We start from the raw sequence: 23165 nt of genomic DNA, 5'->3' as shown, positions 1-23165 counted from the left end.
TTTAAAAACCCGTGTGTAATTCAACTGGAACAAATCTGCCAAGTCCCTGGATGCATATATACCTAAATATCTAATAGGGCTGTAAGACTAAGATACTACCCGGATATCTTTTGGCAGGACTGATGTTTCTACATTATACAAGAGAGCCTCTGATTTAGACCAATTGATTTCATACCCCCCCCCCAAGTCTGAAACAGGTTGATCTTTGAAAAAGCTCTATCGATGTTGTGTGAATCCGCATGGAGGTACCAAATCATATCATCTGCGAATAACTTCACCTTAGGTGCTAGAGGGAGAGGAGCCCAAGATGGTTACATCTTATAAATATCTAGGAATTATGTTTACCAAGAAACTGAATTGGCCCCTACATAAAGAAATTGTGGAGATACAGTCAGTCTCGACTACAGGGGGACTGGTGTGCTTTAAGAACTTTTAAGGAACTCTCAGAACTACACTAGAGAAAACAAAAACTAACCATGGAAGAATCATCATTTTGATCAGTGCAGTCCTTCCTATAATCGTCATGGTAGATTCCTGCCATTGCAAGAGTAATCCTTTAATCTTTTTAAAAACCATTGCGTAATTCAACTGGAACAAATCTGCCAAGTCCCTGGACACATATATACCTAAATATCTAATAGGACTGTAAGACGAAGATACTACCGGATATCTTTTGGCAGGACTGATGTTTCTACATTATACAAGAAAGCCTCTGATTTAGACCAATTGATTTTATACCCCCCCAAGTCTGAAAAAGGTTGATCTTTGAAAAAGCTCTATCGATGTTGTGTGAATCCGCATGGAGGTACCAAATCATATCATCTGCAAATAACTTCACCTTAGGTGCTAGAGGGAGAGGAGCCCAAGATGGTTACATCTTATAAATATCTAGGAATTATGTTTACCAAGAAATTGAATTGGGCCCTACATAAAGAAATTGTGGAGATACAGTCAGTCTCGACTACAGGGGGGCTGGTGTGCTTTAAGAACTTATTTGGTGGTCCCTCTTGGTCTCCGCTTGTAACTGCCTATAATGCAGTGGTACCCGCTCAAGGCCTGTGTGGGGCTGCATTAGTGGTCTTAAGCTCTGAGACAAGGTGGGAGAAGGGGAAGGGCAAATGTTTGACAAAACTGTTTGGTCGGCCCAATTGTTTGATGGCCCCTGCAATAAGATTGGAAGGGGATTTGCAGGCTTGGAATTTCCTGGCCTATGAATCAACCCTGAGGTTTGGGGATAGAATGCGGACCTCAGAGGCAAAAAGGTATCATGCCTGTGTGCAAAGGAAACTGTAAACAGTGACTTACGATGGGCGGTGCAGGCCAGGAGTAGATTTAAAATTGGAAAAGTTTGAATTGGCAGAGGCCTCTCTCTTTACAAAAGGTGACTTGAAAAGAGCTTCCAAAAAAGAGTCAAGGCTGCCTGAACTAGGGTATCTAATGAATAAATCCTCAGCAAATTATATGCTGGAATCTTGGCATAACCAGAGGCTATTCCCATAAATAGCTGCTTTGCCTAATGCCCAGTTAAACCTATTACTTCTGAAATTCCCGGTTGCATTGAATGTGCTCTATTTAAGACCAGAGAAATTCAATGTACTTTTGAATGCTGTGAATAATTGTACATGTGCCCTGGGATTTCAAAATTTTAATGTTCATCTTTTATTACTTGCTTGCATATTTATGGGTTTGTTGTGTGTTTTTAAAACCAATTTAAAAAAAATATAATCGGGCTGATGCACTTGCACTTTTGCACTTGGGGAGGGGGGGGGAGTATGATTTTATAATTCTGTATATTTATATATGTATTTATTGTTTTAAAGACTATCTAAACAAAATAAATGTGAACTTGAACTTGTGCTCTGCTTTCAGCTAATTTTCATCAAGGGGGTGTCCAATGGATGATACTTGGGTGTTCAAGCATAACCAACCACGCTTTTTTAAAATAAAGCATTCTACTAAAATGTTAGGCAGGGTTTTGCATAAAACAAAACTCTTTGAGACAGGCACAACATCAGAAAAATCTTCTTATTTCTACTAACAGTTAATTCATTGTATGGATGTTGCACTGTACAGCACACATCCTATGAGGGAGTGTTCTATAAATTGTATAGGCATAGGATTTTGTACTGGAAGGGGACTTTCCATGAAAATCCCTATGCCGCACATCACATCCACACACCTTTTGAGTATGATTGAAAGCTATGAGCCAGTGCAGGGGACGAAAGCATAGCATGCCACATTTTAGGAAGATTTGGTTTCGGCGCTGCATGCTCTACCATTTTGTATATCTTCTCCTCTAAATCAGAGGTGATGAGTTTACATTTACATTGTACTGTAATCCTGTACTGTAATATGGGATGTAGTATTCTGCACGTTAAAAAAGCATCTAGTAGCCTGAATGTACAGTCTTGGTTCATTTTCTAATCGGGGTCTCATGTGGCAAGTAACTCTAAGATGTAAATACACTGTGTATTTATTTATATATGTATATATAAAAACCAGTTCAGGCTTTGCATTTCTCTTTCGATCTGGGGGTGGGGGACGGCAGAGAGGCATCAAAGGAAAGGAAAGGCCTTTCAAATGCCCACTAGACACCAGGGACTTTGTGTTTCTTTGTGTTTGTTGTTGTGTGTTTACAAGCAAGGGTCGCTCCCCAGGGGGGCATTTTTATATTAGGCCTTTTCCGACCACCCCTCCCCCCTCCCCGGGGGTGGGGTCAGACCAGCCTTTTTTTAAAAAGCCCGATCTTCCCGCGCGGGGGGGGGGGAGGGTGAAGGGGCAGAAACCACTAGACAACAGGGATTTTCTTTAACGTCCGTTTCACACAAGGGTCGAGACCCCTTAGGGAAGGGTCGCTCCCCGGGGGGGGCACATTTATTTTAGGCCATTTCTGCCCCCTTTGGGGGCAGATTGGCCTATTTGTACAGAAACCTCTAGACACCAGGATTTTCTTTTTGCACCAATTTCAAGCCAGGGGAGCAACCCTTTAGGCAAGGGTTGCTCCCCTGGGGGGGAAATATATTTTAGGCCATTTCTGTCCTCCTTGGGGGCAGATCAGTCTATTTAAATTAGGCCGGGGCACCAGGGATTTTTTTAAAAGTTTTTGCAGATGGTGCGCGACCCCTTAGACAAGGCTCGCTCCCCTGGGGGGCAAATATATTTTAGGCTAATTCTGCCATTCTTGGGAGCAGGTCGGTATATTTTAATTAGACCGATGGGGGCAGAATCCACTAGGCACCAGGGATTTTTTTTTTTTTTTTTTTTTTTACAGATGGGGAGCGACACCCTAGGCAAGGCTCGCTCCCCTGGGGGGCACATATATTTTAGGCCATTCTGCTCTCCTTGGGGGCAGATGGGTCTATTCTAATTAGGCGGATATGCCCTCAGTGGGGGGCAGAATCCACTAGGCACCAGGGATGTAATTATTATTATTTTTATTTACAGATGGATAGGACCCCTTAGACACGGGTCGCTCTCTGGGGGGCAAATTTATTTTAGGCCATTTCTGCACCCCCCCAGGGGCAGATCGGCCAATTTCTATTAGGCGATCTGCCCCCATTGGGGGGGGGGGCAAAAACCACTTAGGCACCAGGGATTGGTGTGTTTGTTTTGTTTGGGGGGGCAGCCCCTTGGGCAAGGGTTGCTCCCCATGGGGGCACATTACTGTTAGCCATTTCTGCCCCCTCTTGCAGGCAGATAGGCCTATATTTGTAAGGCCCATCCCACCAGACATCAGGGAAGTTTTTTTTAAAGGGTGGGGGTATGGCCCACCCCAAATAAATGGGAACAAAGTTGTTCTGCCAACCGGTGGGCTGATGGGGCTATTACCCCCGATCAACTACCCGGGGGAGCAGAAAGCCTACTAGATGCCACGGAATTTAAAGAATAAAAAAAAAATAGTGGGGCGGTGGCTACCAACCAGTATTAGCTGAACGAGGTAACAGTCTTTCAGCTCTCCCCCCTCACACTAAAAAAACTTATCCCAACAGCAAACAAGAGGACATTTGATTATTTGGGGTTTTGGTTTTACGTTTCGGCCATGAGAGCTTGGCTAACTCTCAAAATCGTCCCATTTGGAATGGTGAGGGCTGCACGTTTTGGACTTTGGGATGTTGCCATGTACAAAAATCTACGAGACCTAGACACATCTGAAAACTAAACATCTGGGTGAGTCTAGGGCGGTGTGTTTCACATGCACCCGCACCATTTTCTTACCCACAATGCCCTGCAAACCTCCAGATAAAAATTCTGCCCCAATTGTCAGCCTAAAAACATTTTTTTTAAACTGCAGTTTTGGACCCACTTTGGTTCCCCCTCAATTTCAACATGTTTTTGGCTCTTCCCTTTCTGAGGCCCTTGGCCCACCTACACAAGTGAGATATCATTTTTTTGGGGACACTGAGGGGAATGGTGGGTGGTAAGAAATTTGTGCTGGAGTGGTGAGCCCACACAGAAATGTGGGAAAAATTTGATTTTTTTAAGCTAAATTTGAGGTTTGCTGAGGATTCTGGGTAAGAAAACACTGGTGGATCCACGCAAGTCACACCTCTCTGAACTCCTTAGGGTGTCTAGTTTTCAGAAATGTCTGGATTTGCTAGGTTTCCCTAGATGGCTGCAGAGCCCAGGACCAAAAATGCAGGTGCCGCCCCCGCAAAAACAGGTAGTTTGGTATTTGATAATTTTGATGTGTCCACGTAGTATTTTGGAGCATTTCCTGTTGTGGGCAGTAGGCCTACCCACACATGTGAGGTACCATTTTTATCGGGAGAATTGGGGGAATGCTGAGTGGAAGGAAGTTTGTGGCTCCCCTCAGATTCCAGAACTTTGCAGTACCAAAATGTGAAGAAAAAGTACTTTTTTTGAGTTTTGCTAAGGATTCTGGGTAACAGAACCTGGTGATAGCGCCACAAGTTACCCCATCCTGGGTTTCCCTAGGTGTCACGTTTTCAGAAATGTTCAGGTTTGCTACGTTTTCCTAGGTGCTGGATGAGCTAGAGGCCGAAATCCACAGGTAGGCACTTTGCAACAAACAGGTCAGTTTTCTTTGGGAAAATGTGATGTGTCCTTGTTGTGTTTTGGGGCATTTCCTGTCACGAACACTAGGCGTACCCACACAAGTGAGGTACCATTTTTATCGGGAGACTTGGGGGAATGCTGTGTGGATGGGAATTTGTGGCTCGTATCAGATTCCAGAACTGTGCAGCACCGAAATGTGAGGAAAAAGTGTTTTTTGCCACATTTTGAGGTTTGCAAAGGATTCTGAGTAATATAACCTGGTGTGAGCCCCACAAGTCACCCCATCCTGGAGTCCCCTAGGTGTCTAAATTCCAAAAATATACAGGTTTGCTAGGTTTTCCTAGGTGCCAGCTGAGCTAGAGGCCAAAATCCACAGCTAGGCACTTTGGAAAAAACACGTCAACTGTCAATGTAAAAATGTGATGTGTCCATGTTCTCTTTCCTGTCGCGGGCATTAAGCACAAGCGAGGTACCATTTTTATCAGGAGATTTGGGGGAACACAGAATAGAAGAACACGTTTTATTGTCTATTGTCTTTCTCTACATTTTTCTTCCAAATGTAAGACAGTGTGCAAAAATGACATCTATTTGATACATATCCTGTAATTGACATGTTAGAATGGGGACCCCAGAATTCAGAGATGTGCAAATAACCACTACTTCTCAACACTTTATCTTGTGCCATTTTTGGAAATACAAAGGTTTCCTTGATACCTATTATTCACGCTTTATATTTCACCAAATTAACTGCTGTATACCCAGTATACAAGGAAAACCCATTGCAAGGTGCAGCTCATTCACTGGATCTGGGTACCTAGGGTTCTTGATGAACCTACAAGCCCTGTATATCCCCCCACCAGAAGAGTCCAGCAGACGTAACGTGTATTGCTTTAAAAAATCTGTCATAGCTGTTACTTTCTGTAGGAAAACCTTGAAGGATCTACACAAAAGACCCCTTTGCTGAATTCCGAATTTTGTCTACTTTTTAGAAATGTTTAGCTGCCCGGGATCCAACATGGGTTTCACACCCATTTCTGGCACTAACTGGAAGTAGGCTGAAAGCAGAAAAAATAATAAAAATGGGCTATGTCACAGAAAAATGCCAAAACTGTGTTGAAGAAATGTGGTTTTCTGATTCAAGTCAACCTGTTCCTGAAAGCTTGGAAGATGCAATGGTGATTTTAGCACTGCAAACAATTTGTTGATGCAATTTTCAGGGAACAAAAACCAAAAGCTTTCTTCTGCAGCCCTATTTTCCTTTTTTTTTTAAACTAAATTTTCATTGTAGTTTAGCTAATTTCTTGGTCTCCTCCAGGGGAACCCACACACTCTGGGTAGCTCTAAAATCCCTAGGATGTTGGAAAAAAAAGGATGCAAATTTGGGGGGGGTAGCTTGTATGGGTAAAAGGTTATTAGGGCCTAGGTGAAAACTGCCTCAAATAACCAAAAAAAAGGCCTGCCACCTGAGGGGGGAAAGGCCTGTCAGCAAAGGGGTTAAATAGATCATGATCGAGTTGGACTCTCAATTCGTAGGAGGCTGAAAAATGTAAATATAGTGACTATGCTTGATATTCTTGAGGGACGTTCACTGGGGCGTTGGGAATACTTGACACCTAGATCTATAATTATTAAAAAGTAACAAAATGATGTAAAGTATGTCACATTATCGCAGTTTTGCACTTTGATGATGAGTTATATATTGTACTGCTTCAGGATGATCTTTTTCATTTTGATGGTCTTTATTCTTTATTTTTTGAGTAATTAATTCAACATGTTATGTAGGGAATTTGATGTAAGAAAAGAGACATGTCATCGTTTATAGAGTGGGTGAAGCCCACTGGGGCCCTATAAGACGACAGTGGAGAACACTTGACATTTTAATGTTCTATTAAAGAAACAAAACTAAATGAGAGGGAACTAAATTAATTTATTTTGCTTCTTAAATTTATAGAGTTGAAAGGCTATTACTTGTTTATAGTAGTAAGTACATAAATATCAAGCCATGTAATTAGAAGAAATTGGTGAATGGGAAATATAGATTTATCCTTCAAGTATGTTAAACTATCATACTATTGAACTTGACTGACAAGTGATGAATTGTCTTTTCTCTCGACTGATTTTTCCAAATGTATTTTTTCATATTGATTTCATCTGTTGCAATACTTTATTTTATTCTAAATTATGAATTTGACACATTATGTTGAGTGTTCGAGACAAGAAAAAGAGATGTGTCATAGTATTTTTTTTATTGTTTATGGTGATCCTGTGCATGCAGTGATGAAAAAGCCCCTAAAAAAGGCGCCTCTGTATGTGAACAAGGCTGCAGAGATGGCTGAAACGTGTTAATAGTGGGCATTAGTAATTGCGGATAAACATACTTGTGGAGGCAACTCGAGAGCAGCAGAGCCTTCCCTAAGGGAGTTAAGGATTGGTTTGGCATTTATGAACAAGTTACTTACCTTCGGTAAAGCTTGTTCTGGTGCATACAGTACCGGTCTGTGGATTCCGCACCTTCTGAATACTCCCAATGCACCAGCATTTAATGTGAATCTTTTCTTTCCACTTTTTTTTAATGTGCCCTTGAGTCAACGGGTGAAAACACCAACATCACAAGCACAACATATGCAAACTCAACACAGTACATACATTCTGAATATATAATTTTCCAGAGTTACATATGTATACAATATATTCAACCTATAATATTCTTGATATATAAACAGGCAACGGAGAGGTGGGTGGGACTGTTAGGAATCCACAGGTACATATTGTATCCACCAGAAAAAGTGTTATCAAAGGAAAGTAACTTGTTCTTCTGATGGATACATCTATCTGTGGATTCCTCACCTTTGGAGTAGAATCCCAAAGCAGTCCCGCACTCGGAGGTGGGTGCCTGCCTGGCTATACCAAGAAATCCTGCAGCACTGAATGGGCAAAATGACAGTTCTTTCTCACTTCAGAGTCCAAGCAGTATTGTTTTGGGAAAGTGTGGAGGGAAGCCCAAGTTGCTGCCTTGCAAATGTTAACAACAGGTACACCTCTAGTCAAAGCAGAAGTGACAGACTTAGCTATGGTCGAATGAACTCTAATGTCCTCAGGAGGATCTTTTTCTTCTAGGGAATAACATATTTTTATGCAAAGAATGACCCACCTTGATAGTGTTCTTTTGTGGACGGCTTTGTCCTTCATCCTGCCCACGTAGCCACGAAGAGCTGATCATCCATCCTGAAGTCTTTCGTCCTGTCAACAAAGAAGTTAAGTGCTCTCTTCGGATCTAGACAATGCAGCCTTTCCTCCTCCTTCGAAGGATGGGGAGGAAGGTAAAAGGACGGACGGGTAATAGATTGTCCTTAATGGAAAGGTGTCACTACCTTAGGTAGGAAAGCCATCCTGGTCCTCAAAACCACTTTATGAGCAAGGAAGGTAGCAAAAGGGGGTTTTACACTTAGAGCTGGAAGCTAGCTAACACATCTAGCCGATGTGATAGCTATTAGAAAAACAATCTTAAACGTAAGAAGTCTCAATGGGCAATTGTTCAAACGGTGAGCCCATCAGATACGTTAAGACTAGATTTAAATCCCACTGAGGCATTATAAATGGAGTGGAGGGAAACTTAGTTAAACCCTTAAGAAACCTTAATACTATATACTGACTATAAAGAGGGTTGATCAGGTAAACAGATAAAAGCCAACAGTGCAGATAGATAACCTTCACTGTAGCAACTGTGCAACCTTGTTACACCAAGGAAAGAGCAAATTGCAAAACATTAGCTAGAAGGGCCTTTAAAGGATCAATGTGTCTCTCCTCACACCATTTAACAAATTAACAAAATGACATCCACCACATCATGGGGGAGAGAAAAAGTACTCAGATTGCCATGTTCGATCTTCAGACATGTAGATCCAGGCTCTGGAGGTGGGGGCGTACAACCTGCCCCTGCAACTGCGAGAGGTCTGCTCTGTGAGGAAGACGGAGAAGAGGGCACAATCAGAATTGAAGAAGGTTTGTGTACCACACCTTTTTTGGCCAATTTGAGGCCATCAAATGGAAGATCCATTAGAGTGGACTGTACATCAGAAGAAAACACCGATCCTCTGAGCCATGCATGCCTTCTGCTCACAACTTTGTTCCATATGCTTAGATTATCTATTAGCATGAGTTGTAGGAAATGATCCAGGACCACCAAGCTTTAAGGAGTTGGATGATGACTCAAAAACTGTGGGTCACCTGGTGCAACTCTGCACCTCCTAGCTATGGATTTGGAAACTGCAGTAGTAGTATCAGGCTTGTTCCATATATCTAATATTGGCTCCAACAATACGTCATTAAATGGAAGAAGGGGTTCTGATCACAAGGTAGAAGAATGGAGAACCTCAGGTAAAATCTTAGATTTTAACTCTGTAGCAGGCAGAGGCAAGTCTAAAAGTTCTGCTGCCTTTCTAATTACTCCATGGTACGAAGTAACCTCCAGAGGAAGCATAACCCCAGGGGATAACAATTCCCACTCAGGGGATGTATCAAGCCCACTTGCTGTCTCAAGCCCTTGAAAGTCGCGGGAAGGTGCTAGTATCTCTCCTTCCTCCAGCTCCTGCTGTTCCTCCAAATGCTGCTGTTCCTTTATCAGCCTCAAAGCTTCCCTCCTTGATCTCAGCCTTGATTCCAGGCGCAGTGTTGATAGAGAATTTACCGACGTCAATAAAGCCCGCTGTGGCAAAGGCGAAGTCGGAGACGGTGCAGGATCCTTACTCCACGTCATAGTAGATTGAGTTGACACAGGTCGAGATGTCGGTATTGGTACCGACGGCACCGCCATGTCCAACCGAGGTGGTGTCTTCTTCAGTACGGCACCGGTATTCCAAGATTAAATGCCAAAGGAGCCATGGGTCCAGCAGGCGCAACAGAGGGGTCCATTGCTCTATTGAAAATGCTAAACATAGCATTTAAGGAATCAGACAGATCCGTTCCCGGAGACGAAAAGGCCAGATATTCTTGTTCCCTTTGTGGAGTTTGAACTTAACCTGCCACCTGATCTTCCAACTCCTGACCTTGTGTGTATTCAGGAGAAAATTGAGCCATAGGACTCGAAGGTGACGCCGATATCTCCACCAAAGACGGGAGCTGGTGACACCTCAGGTGACTTCTGTTGAGAGAGAGAGTGGGACTCACTTCCCAAGTCGTGCGGCGCAAAGATCTCAAAGCCGGGGATACCTATCGAGGGCTGTCATCTCTAGGGGAGTGATGCCTTGAACCATCACAGCGTCGTTTCTTGTGCGATCTCGAAGATCTATGTGACGAAGATTCCTCCTGAGGCCTGGATCTTCGACAGCCTCTCTTCTCCTTTCTTGCCTTTGACAGAAATAGATTTGCCTTTCTTTCTTTAACAGCCTTCAGATTCATGCTCTGACAAGACGAGCATCCTCTGATGTCATGGTTCCAACTCAAACACCAAAGACAGTTCTCATGCACGTAAGTCATCAACATATGACCCCCGCACTCCCTACAAGGCTTAAAGCCAGATTTAGGCAGAGACATTGTTGCAATAAAAATATCTCCCTGGAAACAGCAGTAACACAACGGAGAGTAGAAAAAAAACATTAGCGTCAATGGCGTGGGAAAAAGGGAACTGATACGTATATTTATCGATAGAAAGAGAGAGATACACACAGCAGAAAGAGAGACCTTGTTCAAAACAGGGTACTCCAAAGTCAAACTGTTTACTGCAAATCACGACAGATGCATTTTGGCCAAAGCCTTGATCAATAACTGGAGTACCCCGTTGTAGGAAGTTGGCTCTGTATATACTATTTCAAGTAAGAAATAGTGTGCACAGAGTCCAAGGGTTCCCCTTAGAGGTAAGATAGTGGCCAAAAGAGATAATTCTAATGCTCTATTTTGTGGTAGTGTGGTCGAGCACTAGGCTTATCAAAGGGCAGTGTTAAGCATTTGTTGTACATACACAGGCAATAAATGAGGAACACACACTCAAAGACTTACTCCAGGCCAATAGGTTTTTATATAGAAAAATATATTTTCTTAGTTTAATTTAAGAACCACAGGTTCAAGATTTACAAGTAATACTTCAAATGAAAGGTATTTCACTCAGGTATTCTATGAACTTTGAATAATTACAATATCATGTACAGTTTTGACAAAAATGGCAATAAGCTATTTTAAAAGTGGACACAGTGCAAAAATCAACAGTTCCTGGGGGAGGTAAGTAATTGTTAAGTTCACAGGTAAGTAAAACACTTACACAGTTCAAAGTTGGGTCCAAGGTAGCCCACTGTTTGGGGTTCAAGGCAACCCCAAAGTTACAACACCAGCAGCTCATGGCCGGTCAGGTGCAGCGGTCAAAGAGGTGCCCAAAACACATAGGCTTCAATGGAAACAGGGGTGCCCCGGTTCCAGTCTGCCAGCAGGTAAGTACCCGCGTCCTCGGAGGCAGACCAGGGAGTTTTGTAGGACACCGGGGGGACACAAGCAGGCACAGAAAGTACACCATCAGCGGCACAGGGGCGGCTGGGTGCAGAGTGTAAACAGGCGTCGGGTTTTGTATTGAAAGCAATGGAGAGACCAGGGGGTCTCTTCAACGATGCAGGCAGGCACAGGGGGGGCTCCTCGGGGTAGCCACCACCTGGGCTAGGCAGAGGGTCGCCTGGGGTTCGCTCCTGCACTGGAGAGTTTGGTTCCTTCAGGTCATGAGGGCTGCGGGTGCAGTGTTGGTTCCAGGCGTCGGGTCCCTTGTTACAGGCAGTCGCGGTCAGGGGAAGCATCTGGATTCCCTATGTAGGTGTCGCTGTGGGGGCTCAGGGGGGTCGTCTCTGGCTACTCATGGGCTCGCAGTCGCCGGTGAGTCCTCCCTGTAGTGTTGGTTTTCTGCAGGTTGAGCCGTGGGCGTCGGGTGCAGAGTGGAAAGTCTCACGCTTCTGGCGGGAAACGTGAAGTCTTTTAAGTTGTTTCTTTGTTGCAAGAAAGTTGCAGATTGTTGAACAGGGCCGCTGTTCTCTGGAATTTCTTGGTCCTTTGATGTAGGGCAGTCCTCTGAGGCTTCAGAGGTCGCTGGTCCCTGTTGGATGTGTTGCTGTTGCAGTTTTCTTCGAAGTTGGGAGACAGGCCGGTAGGGCTGGGGCCAAAGCAGTTGTCGTCTCCGTCTCCACTGCAGGACTTCAGGTCAGCAGTCCTTCTTCTTGTTAAGGTTGCAGGAATCTAGTTTCCTAGGTTCTGGGGGCCCCTAAATACTGAATTTAGGGTTGTGTTTAGGTCTGGGAGGGCAGTAACCAATGGCTCCTGTCCTTGAGGGTGGCTACACCCTCTTTGTGCCTCCTGCCTGTGGGGAGGGGGGCACATCCCTAATCCTATTGGGGGAATTCTCCTTCTACAAGATGGAGGATTTCTAAAAGTAAGGGTCACCTCAGCTCAGGACACCTTAGGGGCTGTCCTGACTGGTGGATGACTCCTCGTTCTTTTTCTTATTATCTCCTCCAGCCTTGCCGACAAAAGTGGGGGCAGTGGCCGGAGGGGCGGGCATCTCCACTAGCTGGGATGCCCTGGGGCGCTGTAACAAAAGGGGTGAGCCTTTGAGGGTCATCACCAGGTGTTACAGTTCCTGTAGGGGGAGGTGAGAAGCACCTCCACCCAGTACAGGCTTTGTTCCTGGCCACAGAGTGACAAAGGCACTCTCCCCATGTGGCCAGCAACATGTCTGGTGTGTGGCAGGCTGGCAAAAACTAGTCAGCCTACACTGGAAGTCGGGCATGTTTTCAGGGGGCATCTCTAAGATGCCCTCTGGGTGTATTTTACAATAAATTACACACTGGCATCAGTGTGCATTTATTGTGCTGAGAAGTTTGGTGTATTGGATTTATGCCAAGTTCGCTCCCTTAGCTGCTGTTTCTCTTCCTATGAGGCTGCAGGCAACACGACTTTTGGCTCTCTTCTTGTGGATATATATACCGCCACCTTGGCGGAACTTTCGTTTTTATTATATGAGGGGAGGGCCAGTGGCACTCCTGCTGTCCTGGGGACCGCCATCTCCCCAGGGCTTTCCTTTTTATCTATGCCCGGGGACCTGCGGCCTGCCTGCTGCCCCGGGGACCGCCATCTCCCCAGGAATTTCCTTTTCAAATATGCAGGGGGGAAGGGCGTGCCCTGGAGACTGCACCTCCCTAGGGCTTTCCTTTATGAATATCCGGGGGCCTGTGGCCCCCGCTGTCCTGGGGGCCGCCACCTCCCCAGGGCTTTCCTTTCCAAATATGCAGGGGGGGCAGTGCCCCCTCCCACGCTGCCCTGGGTACTGCCAGCTCCCTAGGGCTTTCCTTTCTGATTATCTGAATATACGGGGGCCTGTGCCCCCCCGCTTCCCTGTGGACCACCACCCCCCTGCGTAAATATTTTTTTTTAAACTCCGGGGCTATGTCCTTGTTGAAGAGGGGTCACACTCCCCCTCGAAGAGCCACTGATGGCCCTGGGGACCGCCACTCCCCAGGGCCAGCTTCTGCTATGTCACGGGGTGCCAATCCCATGACATAGCTGTTTGCTCCATCTGCAGCCAAGTCAAGCCACTGCAAACACTTCGGGTTTTGACAGCGGGACCCGTAAAACAGTGAATATATATATATTTGTATATATACACACACACACACACACACACATACACATACACACACAAAATATACACACACACACTCACACATATTGCATTATATTGACAGAATGGTGAAACTGAGACTTTGAGAACCATATCAAATACAAGTCAAAAATTACCGTTAGAGGCTTCTTGATTGCTTCCTGTATCTCCATTCTCTTCCTGGCAATGGTCTGGTCTAGCTTGCGTTCAAATGCGAGTAAGTCCATGTAGGCTTGAGATTCCGGAACAAGATCTCGTATCTTGAAAACAAAGTGAGCAAAATTCAAACAAACTACAAGACAGATTCTCTTCTCAATTCCACATTTTATCACGCAGAACTGACAGGCTGAAAGAAAAGGTGTACCCAGGTGTACCCACGGAATCCTTGATTGCTTTTCCTGGCTATCTCAAACTCGTGTTTATCGAGGGGCTTAAGTTGGAGACCCCTTCTAAAGAGATGAATGAGATACCTTTTCTGACCTTGACTGTCAGAGTCTGAGTTGATTAATTTCAATACTACTAGAACTCATTGTTTGCCACTTAAGACTATGCAAGTATCAATTCTACTATTTATTTGGCTAACTGAAGCAAATAAGGAAAAGCTTCTTACCTGTCACTGACAATCTCTGTCTTGGCAATCTGTGTCATGGTTGCCATGAGAATAATTCTAAGGGAGCTCCCTGCTGACTGAAGATAGTCTTCATAATCCTAATGCTCTCTTCTCTGTGGGACTTCCTCAACACGTGTTGTGTCTCACCCCAGTGGACTTGGGTTATATTGATCCAACAAAGCCTGCGAAAAAAGAAATGTGAGAGCTTCCCTTGACCAGCTGCAGCCTGCTGCTTGAGCGGGAACACACAACAGGCAAGAACAGCCTGGCTTGGATTTCGTGGTGGTAAAAGAGTCAAACTGCTAAACCACTGCTGGACTAGACGCTGGCCTATACAGACACCAGGGAGGTATTCTGCCATCTGAGGGCCAGAAGATGCTGACAATGAAGGGCCCAGTGGAGAGCAACAGGCACAGCCTACTCTCTCCACAGGATTCTTCATGACGCGGAATGCGTCATAAGCACAGGATGAGTGAGGGTTGGTAGGGGAGGGTTTTAGGAAAGGGATATACATAGTGAGATGGGGAGGGGTCAACCTCTTCCTGAGGCAACGTTCTTGCACTGCAGGAACTTTTTGGGTGTTTGGCTGGGCGTAGCATCGCGGCCCTGCTATGGATGGCAGCGCGCAAGCGGAGGCAGTGCAGGCCACGCTCTGCGTTTTAGGTGAAACAGGTAGGATGGACTTCTTGAGGCCTGGTGTCCTCAACCAGGACTGGGAGGGGATGACACACCCTTCATGGGCTGCGGCAAGCTAAACAAATGGTTCCGAAGAAGGCAGCGGGCGGGAAGGCAGCGGGGGTGGGAACGCAGCGCGTCCACACCGCCAGCCTAAAAAATTACCCAGGGGAAGTGGCAGGGCAGCGAGCGGTTTCGGAAGGCGAACAAGGGTGGCCCTGTGGAGGCTGAGGCAGGGGAGAAGCATGAAGGAGAGCAGACTTGTGAGGCTGTAGGTGGAGGGGATGAGGGGCACGGACAAGGTTTGTCAGATGAAGCTGCCCAGCCCCATGACCTGTCAGCTGGGTCAGTCAGGGGAAATGGGAGGGCAGTTGGCCAGGCTCCCAGTGGCAAAAGAAAGGCCAAACGTGGTAGGCCCACAGGGGGAACCTGGCATACAGTAAAGGGGGCAGAGGCCCAAAAGAGTGTTGACTGGGGCTGAGGGAATCCTGGATGCCCAGGGAGTCCACACACAGGTGACAGATTTGGGCACACTGGTGTCAAAGAAAACAATTGCCATGGGCACGGATTGGTCCACGGTGGACATTGAGGCCAGAATAAAGGAGCAGCGTAGGCTGGTGGTGGAAACAGAGGACCGGTGGGAGAGGCTTTGTAGGGACAGCTCTTAGGAATGCGTAGGGCAAATGAAGAGGAAGAGTAGTCCGGAGATGGAAGGGGGGCACAGCATGGGAGTTGGATGATGAGAATGCAAAGGTGATGCGTGACTGGGAGGAAGATGATGCATTGGAGCTTGATTATGATAATGACAACGATGAGTGGGAAGAAGGGTGGTGCGTGATACAGAGGTGAGTAAGGTGGTATGATAGGGCAGAGGGCGCAGCAGCGGTGCATCACTCTTGTCAGTTGATATATTAGAGACGTCCAGTACAACAAACTGAACCAAAGAAAAGAGCCTCAAAGATGGTTGAGGAAATGGCCAAAAGGGGCCAAAGGAACCGGAAGAAGGTCTGAAAGGTAAGGGGGAGTGTGGGTCCACGTGGGAGGCCCCACAGAGTGGCACACATCTTGTAAAATACAAATCTGTGGGAGTAGGTGAAGGGACAGTACTTGAAGAGGCAGGGCCAAAGACGGTTGCTGGCTTTTAAGAGGCAGCAAAAGTGGACAAAGGGACAGATGCTGAGGCAGTGGGAAAAGCAAATGAAGGGGACATGGACAGTGAAGACAAGGAAGGGGGGGCACAGGAAGTGGCTCCCCTACACCGGGTTGGCAATGCCGCTTGAGTCTCATGTCACTTACAAAACAAAGAACAGGATATGGAAGCATTAATACATGGACGTGTTTAAGCTGTTACACAGGGATGTACAGGCGAAGGAAGAGTCCAAGGAGTTAGAGTGGAAGTTAGCATGAAGGCCCCTTGTACTCATTACGAAGGAGAATTGGACATGTGCATTTTTAATATATGCAAGCATTTATTGTGACAAATACCCAGATAGGGCCACTGCTCTTTTCAAATACATGGATGTTATCCGGAAAGCACAGATGAACTTTGGGGGCAATGTGTGGCTTTGTTATGATTTAGAGTTTTGTGCACAGGTGAGTATGAAGCCTAATAAACATTGGGGAGACATAGATTCTAAACTGGATGCAGTGGATGTCGTCATAGCAGTCAGTTATCAACGCATACTGCAAGTGGCCTCCCAGTGATTTACAATACTTTTCAGCCTTGTCTTGTTAACCCTGGGGGAGGTGGCACACAGCGACCCCTGGTGTTCAACCAGAGAGCCTGCTGGCACTTCAATAAGGGTTTCTGCTTGCAACACCTCTGCTAATGTAACACAAATTGTCAAAGTGCAGAGGGAAGCACCTGGTTATGCAGTGCTTTTTGCTGGCCAGTCCAGCAGAACAATTAAGGGAATCTAGGGGGCGAGGGGCTCAGGGCGCACTTGGGCAAAAGGACGTCTACACCAATTAAGCTTCACAATTGACAGCCTTGGCTGAGACAATACCCTGATCAAGAGATAGCATTGAAGATGGAGTGGTGTTTCAGAGAGGGGTTCAGGGTGGGTTATCAAGGGCCAAGAGGGAGGCGTTGGGCCAAAAATGCACAGTCAGCCATGGAGTTCCCTTGTGTGGTGGCTGAAAAATTGTGTAAGGAAGTCAGTGAGGGGAGGATTGTGGGCCCTTTTCACAAGTGGCCCATGGAGGATTTGATGATCTCGCCATTAGGAATGGTGACTATAAAAAAGAAAGGGGAGTTTCGCCTTTTCCATCATTTGACCTGGCCGGAAGGTGTGTCAGTGAACAATTTCATTGCTCCCGAGGATACATGGGTGGTTTATGCTTCAGTGGATGATGCCATTTGCTTTATCCGGAAGTGTGGCAGGGGATTGGAGTTAGTAATGTGTGACACCAAGGTGGCTTTCAGGCTACTGCCCATTCACTAAGTTGATTTTTCTCTATTCGGGGTCCAAATGATTGTGGCCATATATGTGTCCTATGGGATGTGCTGTTTCCTGTGCGTTGTTCAATGCTTTCAGTGCTTTCCTGCAATGGGTTTTCACGAAGGTGAGCGGACATTGGGCAGTGTCTCATTATCTGGATGATTTCCTGTTTGTGGGTAAGGATGGGTCTGGTGCAGGTGCCAGGGCGTTGAGGTGTTTTGAGTCACTGGCAGGAGAGATGGGAGTTCCTTCGGCTCAGAACGCAACAGAGGGCCCTAGCAGGGTTTTGACCTTTTTGGGCATCGAGTTGGGCACGGTGGCCCTAACAGCGAGACCACCCACAGAGAAAGTGGAGGAGATTGTGGTCTTCCTGTGATAAGTCCTGGCCCTGAACAAGGTGTAGTTAAGAGTGATGCAGCAACTGCTTGGCTTTCTTAATTTTGCATATAGAGTGGTGCGAGGGGAAAGACTTTCTGCAGGAGAATGGTACTGGCCATGTCAAGTGCGTTGTTACCACATCGCAGGATATGTGTTTCCATGAGCATGAGGGAGAACATCAGAGTATGGGAGGCTTTCCTTGCAAACTTTAACAGGGTTTCCATGGTTTTCCAGGAAGAGGATACAGTTTGGCAGGTTCAAATATTCTCTGATGCGGCCGGGGGCTTCTGGTTTCAGTTTGTTTGGAGACGGCAGGTGGTGTTCTGGAGTGTGGCCTAAGCGATGGGTGGAACGGGGTGAGGCATAGCTTTCATGGAGTTTTTTCCACTCCTGGTGGCACTTGCGGTTTGGGGCGCTGAGCTGGCCAACCGGACGGTGATGTTTCATACTGATAACATGTCAGTGGTTGAACTGGTGAACAAGCAAAATGTCATGGATTTCACGCTTCTTTGTCTTAGACTGAATGTCATTCACAGTGGCTATATTTTTCACAGCCTGGCTCCTGGTGCAGACAAATGCAAGACGCTGTTCCAGAGGAGATTTGGGAGTGGGGGGCATGACAGTTGTTAGGCTGGTCGAGAAGTCCTTAGCTGAGTCCACTCGGAGGAGCTACCATCTGGCCTGGTTGGAGTTTCAGTCATTTGAGGGAAACAAGGAGGAATGGTGGCAGCGGTATCAGGGAGTGCTAGAGGCAAGAGTGATGCATTTTGTGGTGTTTTTGATTCATAAAGGTTTCTCACGTAGAAACTGTAACTTTTTATGTTCGCAAAACAATCACAATGCCTGCTTTCACAAACTTTGCTATTTGCACACTTTAAAACACTAAAACTTTTTATGTTAAAAAATGTTTAGTATACTAAATAATATTCACATAGTTAGTTTAAAAATTACCTTTGTCATTTATTAAACTTTATATACATATTTAAATAAGCATTTATTAAATTTCAACAATTACTTTGCAAGATTTTTTCCTTTTAGTTTTCGCTTGCATAAAGCAGAATGTTTAATACATCGTTCAAAAACCGCTCCATAAACTAACTATACAATACATTTCACAAAACATACCATACCCCAGGTAAGGGTGGAATTGCTGAAACTTGTTTGCAACTGGAATCTCCAGCGTTCTATGATCCTCCTAAAACCTGTAAATTATTATGAATGTGTTGGATTTGAACCTCTCCGCACTACCTCCTGCAAACCTACAGGGCCTGTATATTAAATGCTATAGTAAGGTGAAGCACTGATTGTGCCACCCACTAAAGCTTTTAAACCATGTCTCAGACATGCCATTGCTGCCTTTAGTGCAGTTTTAAACTGCCAAATCAACCTGGCAAAATAAACCTTTGGCCAGGCCTAAAATCTCCTTTATAATACATGTACGCCACCCCCGAAGTAGGTCCTAAACAGCCCACAAGGGAGGGTGCACTGTATTTAACAAGCCTTTGCAATGCAACGGGTCTCGCATTGCGTCGAGTTAGAGCTATTAGCGTTGTAAACTTCTAAGTGGACTTTTCTTGCCACATTAAATGAGAAAAAAAAACTAGCGCAATCGTAAAACGCAGTGTGATCATGCTGCAAAATAAAGAGAAAAAGTAGTTCAGAAACCATGGGGAAAACATGGAGTGTCGTATGTTTTCAGTAGTTGGTCAGTGCGCTCGAGGGGGGCTAAACACCAGAAAAGGCTTGACGTATGCATGCCTTTCACAAATGAAAGCAAGCGGATTTTAAAAGGCAAGCCCACAAACCAATGAAAGTGACTGACATAGCATGAGTGTGGTTAAAATCCCCCTAAAGGAAGATTAGAAGAGGGATAGAGTGCTTTGCGCTCGCCCCTAGAAACAGCATGGCTGTCCAATTCAGACTGAGCACACAGCCAGCAGCAGTACTGTGATTTATTGTGTGCAGATTAAAACATAAATCAGTATGTTTCGTGTGAGGCATTACACTGTTCTGACTAAAATTAGTAGAGAAAATATAATGGATGAATCTTTTCCGTCGTCGTTGGAGAAGCATTAATAACCGAGAAGATAGTCTTCAAGGGTGCAACTCCACAGAAGTTCTTCAACGATTTGACAAACCAAGAGCTGAAAAAAAAAAAAAAAAAAAAAAGAGTAGCAGCCAACCAGAAAGGTAGGATTGAGTCAGTTACCTAAAGGTAAAATAAGACAGTATTAAAATATCAGGGAGTTTAAGTAAAGAAAGAGAAATGAAAACTGTGGCATTCGAGACAGCTCTTGAATCTCAACCTCTGTCCACCAGACTACATTACACCCCTAAACCTCAACCAGGAGATAATACAGAGTTTTTTCGGGGTGCTGAAAATGCATGCTACATCTGATGCACTATGAGAGACCACCAAACATGAGCTGGTGTCTGTATGACCTGCTAAATGATTTGCAAATTATTTCCTTCATATTATGGAGGAAAAACAATAATGTATTGACCACACCTACTTATCGGACTCTTTTCTGGACAAGCACAGATATCCAGATTTAGCAACAGATTATAAATAGAGCTTTTGCTCTTTTCACAGTTGCCAAGGGGCGATCTCGGTATGATACAGAAAACCAGTTGCGGATGCCCTTTACGCGGGCATGTGCCTATGGTAACTTCTCTGTGCAGCAGCGTTAAGAAGCAACCCTTAAATAAAAAACTGTGAAAAGAAAACAGGAAAAATACACTAACAAAATCGTAGTTTTTTGGAAAGCAACAGAAACTGCACCCTGCACTGCATCAGTCGGACTTTCGTATGGCAAGTCCTCCTGTCCTCGGACCCTTGATCACAGACCAGGTACAATTAAACGTGGACAACAACCGAGAAGGGCTTTAAAGGGAATGGTATTTTTGGCATGCCAACTAGGCCAGGGAAAAGAGGCTTGAACTGAGTGGAAAGGCACCACAGTGCAGAGTGATCACGTGATCTTGTTTATCCACAAAGCATCCATGCCAAATTCTAATGCCTACACACAGCCTGCTCCTCCTCTTATAGGTGAGCAAAAACAACTGAGCAGGGCCCGTTTGTTTATAGAACAGTTAACGCTGGCAGAACTTCTGTGATGACCTGCAAGGAGCACCCTTCTCTCCACATTCCAGACAGTCAAGTTTTAGTTTGTTGCTGTGCCAACTCAATCCACGTTCATTGCTGGAGATTAAAAAGTAAAGATTTGCAAGAGGGTAATGTTGAAAAAATCCATGACTGTCTCCTGAAAAAAAACATCTGACGCTTCCTTAAAATGGTCAGGAGAGTCCTGCACAGGTGGCTGGGTGCTGAGAACACGAACAGTGACATATGCATCCCGTCTTAAATGTTCCAATTTAATCTTCAGGAACCATCTATATTTAAGAGACACTATTTCGTCTCACAGAACAGTACTTCAAAAGGGCAACACACTTTTTATGGCTTGGCAAATGTGGCGAACATATTTGCTCCTATTAGGGAGCGAGCAAGAGAAGGAAAGGCAGTCTTATTAAACACCTGGCATGGCGCGTTAACAGGCATGGAAAAATTATTACGGCAACAATATCACGCTGTTAATACCGGATGCAACCAAATGAACAAGCAGGATCGTGTTGCGAAAATAGAGAAAAAGTAGTCCACAAAACGAATGAAAAACAGCGAGCCTCGCATGTTTTCTGTACTTGGTCGATGCGCTTGAGGAGGGCTAACCACCGGAAAAGGCACGACGTATGTGTGCCTTCCACTAATTAAATCAAGCAGATTCTAACAGGCAAGCCCACGAACCAATGAAAGACACTGATGTCACGTGGGCGGGGCTCCGAGCCCTTATTAATCCCTAAAGCGTCTCGCTAGCGAAACACATGCACAAGCGCATGCGACGCAGGCTCGACCCTAAAAAGCAGGGCATGTGTTTTTAAGTTTTACATGCGCTGTCTCTCCAAGACATTTAGTAATCAGTATGTGAGTTGACAGTCTGACCATTGAATTTTCATTGGTTTATTCGATTGTCTTATAAAAATTCTTCTTTTGTAGGGGTTAATTTGGGTTTTAGTCCCTCCTTTTAGTTGTTTGGTAACGTCTACACAGCACCGCCTAGCTACAGTAAACTTTCCACAGTGGGTTGAAGTACTTGTTTTGAAACTACTTTTTTCATTTTGCTTGCTTATGTTGATTGTGCATGAAATTTTTTTTGTTGGGTTTCTAAAAATGCATTTGTGCATTGCCGATATTTTTTTGATAGAAGGAACAAGTTTCTATTGTGATAAGTTTGTGCGTAATGAAAAGCCACCTTTTTTGTAAATATTATAGTGTGATGGAAAAGTCGATACATTAAAGGGAACATTAAAAGAAAGCACTTTTATATTGTAGCATATTTAAAATAATTTGATAAGCATGCATTTAGCTGATTTTTGCTTATTTTGCCAATAGCTGTATTTTTTAATTTTACTGTAATGTGGAAATTGTAAGGAACGCTGGATTGGTAATTGTATTTGCAAAGTGGAGAGGACGAATAAGTAGGTGCATTAAAGGGAACTTTAAAAGAAAGCGCTCTTATATTGTTTTCAATAATTTGTTAAATGTGCATGCACTTTATTTTGGCTTGGGCGTTGAAGATATTTTTTAGGTGGAAGGAACATGTCTGTATTTTGATGAATTGGTGCATAATACTAAAATGTAGCAGCGCTTTATTACTACACTGATTTTGGTTGTGAGGGCGACCTGAAAGAAAGCGCTACGACATTGTAGCATATATACAATAATTTGCTAAACAAATAGTTACTATGCACTGTCTTAGAAATGAATTCAAATATTTGTTTTGGCTGTAACCATTGTAATACCCAATTTAAAAACGTTTTTGCCTACTAATGTGCTTTTTAATACATTTCGAATTTTTTTTAAAATGTCAGTTTAGTTTAAGTTTTCATTTTTTCGTTGACTGTAGTGTGCGTAACGTTCTTCCTAGATGGCTTGGGCAGCTTCAGTAGTGACTTACAGTCTATGTAGGAAGTTTCACTTCCTGCTGTTTCTGGCAACTGAGTCAATGTGTATCCCACAGATGCGGCAGACAAAAAGATAGGGATCTTTAAGCCAAGCCTTATTTGCGCTTGATTATCCCGTCTCGGTTTCCTTTCACAACACGTTGATAAGAAATTCTAATGTATCACACTACTCCTGACTTTTAAGCGCACTTTTCCTGTTGTGTGAATACCTTCTAATTAGTTTATAGTGTAAAAGCAGCTTAAAGGCAACGTTATTTGTTTATAATTAAAAGCTTGATTTCGACAAACTGGTGGTATGCTTTTGGACTTGAAGTTATAATTTCAAATGGAAATAGAGCATACTTCTATTTGTTTATTTTCTGTGCGCAACAATGTAGCAGTGCTTTATTGTGTTCTTGCC

At 44.6% G+C, this 23165-nt stretch overlaps 1 protein-coding gene across 1 annotated transcript in view; it reads right to left on the bottom strand.

The window, feature by feature from the left end:
* The window catches only part of SMARCD2 (SWI/SNF related BAF chromatin remodeling complex subunit D2), a 631810-nt gene that overhangs the window by 404898 nt on the left and 203747 nt on the right, over positions 1-23165 (bottom strand). The window contains exon 4 of the mRNA XM_069238057.1: positions 13780-13902. Coding sequence (XP_069094158.1) covers positions 13780-13902 — 123 coding nt within the window. The remainder of the gene's footprint in view (positions 1-13779; positions 13903-23165) is intronic.

This window comes from Pleurodeles waltl, chromosome 6, assembly GCF_031143425.1.
Source record: "Pleurodeles waltl isolate 20211129_DDA chromosome 6, aPleWal1.hap1.20221129, whole genome shotgun sequence".
NCBI lineage: Eukaryota > Metazoa > Chordata > Amphibia > Caudata > Salamandridae > Pleurodeles > Pleurodeles waltl.
The sequence above is the reverse complement of the archived record's forward strand: the minus strand, read 5'-3'. Positions and strand labels throughout refer to the sequence as shown.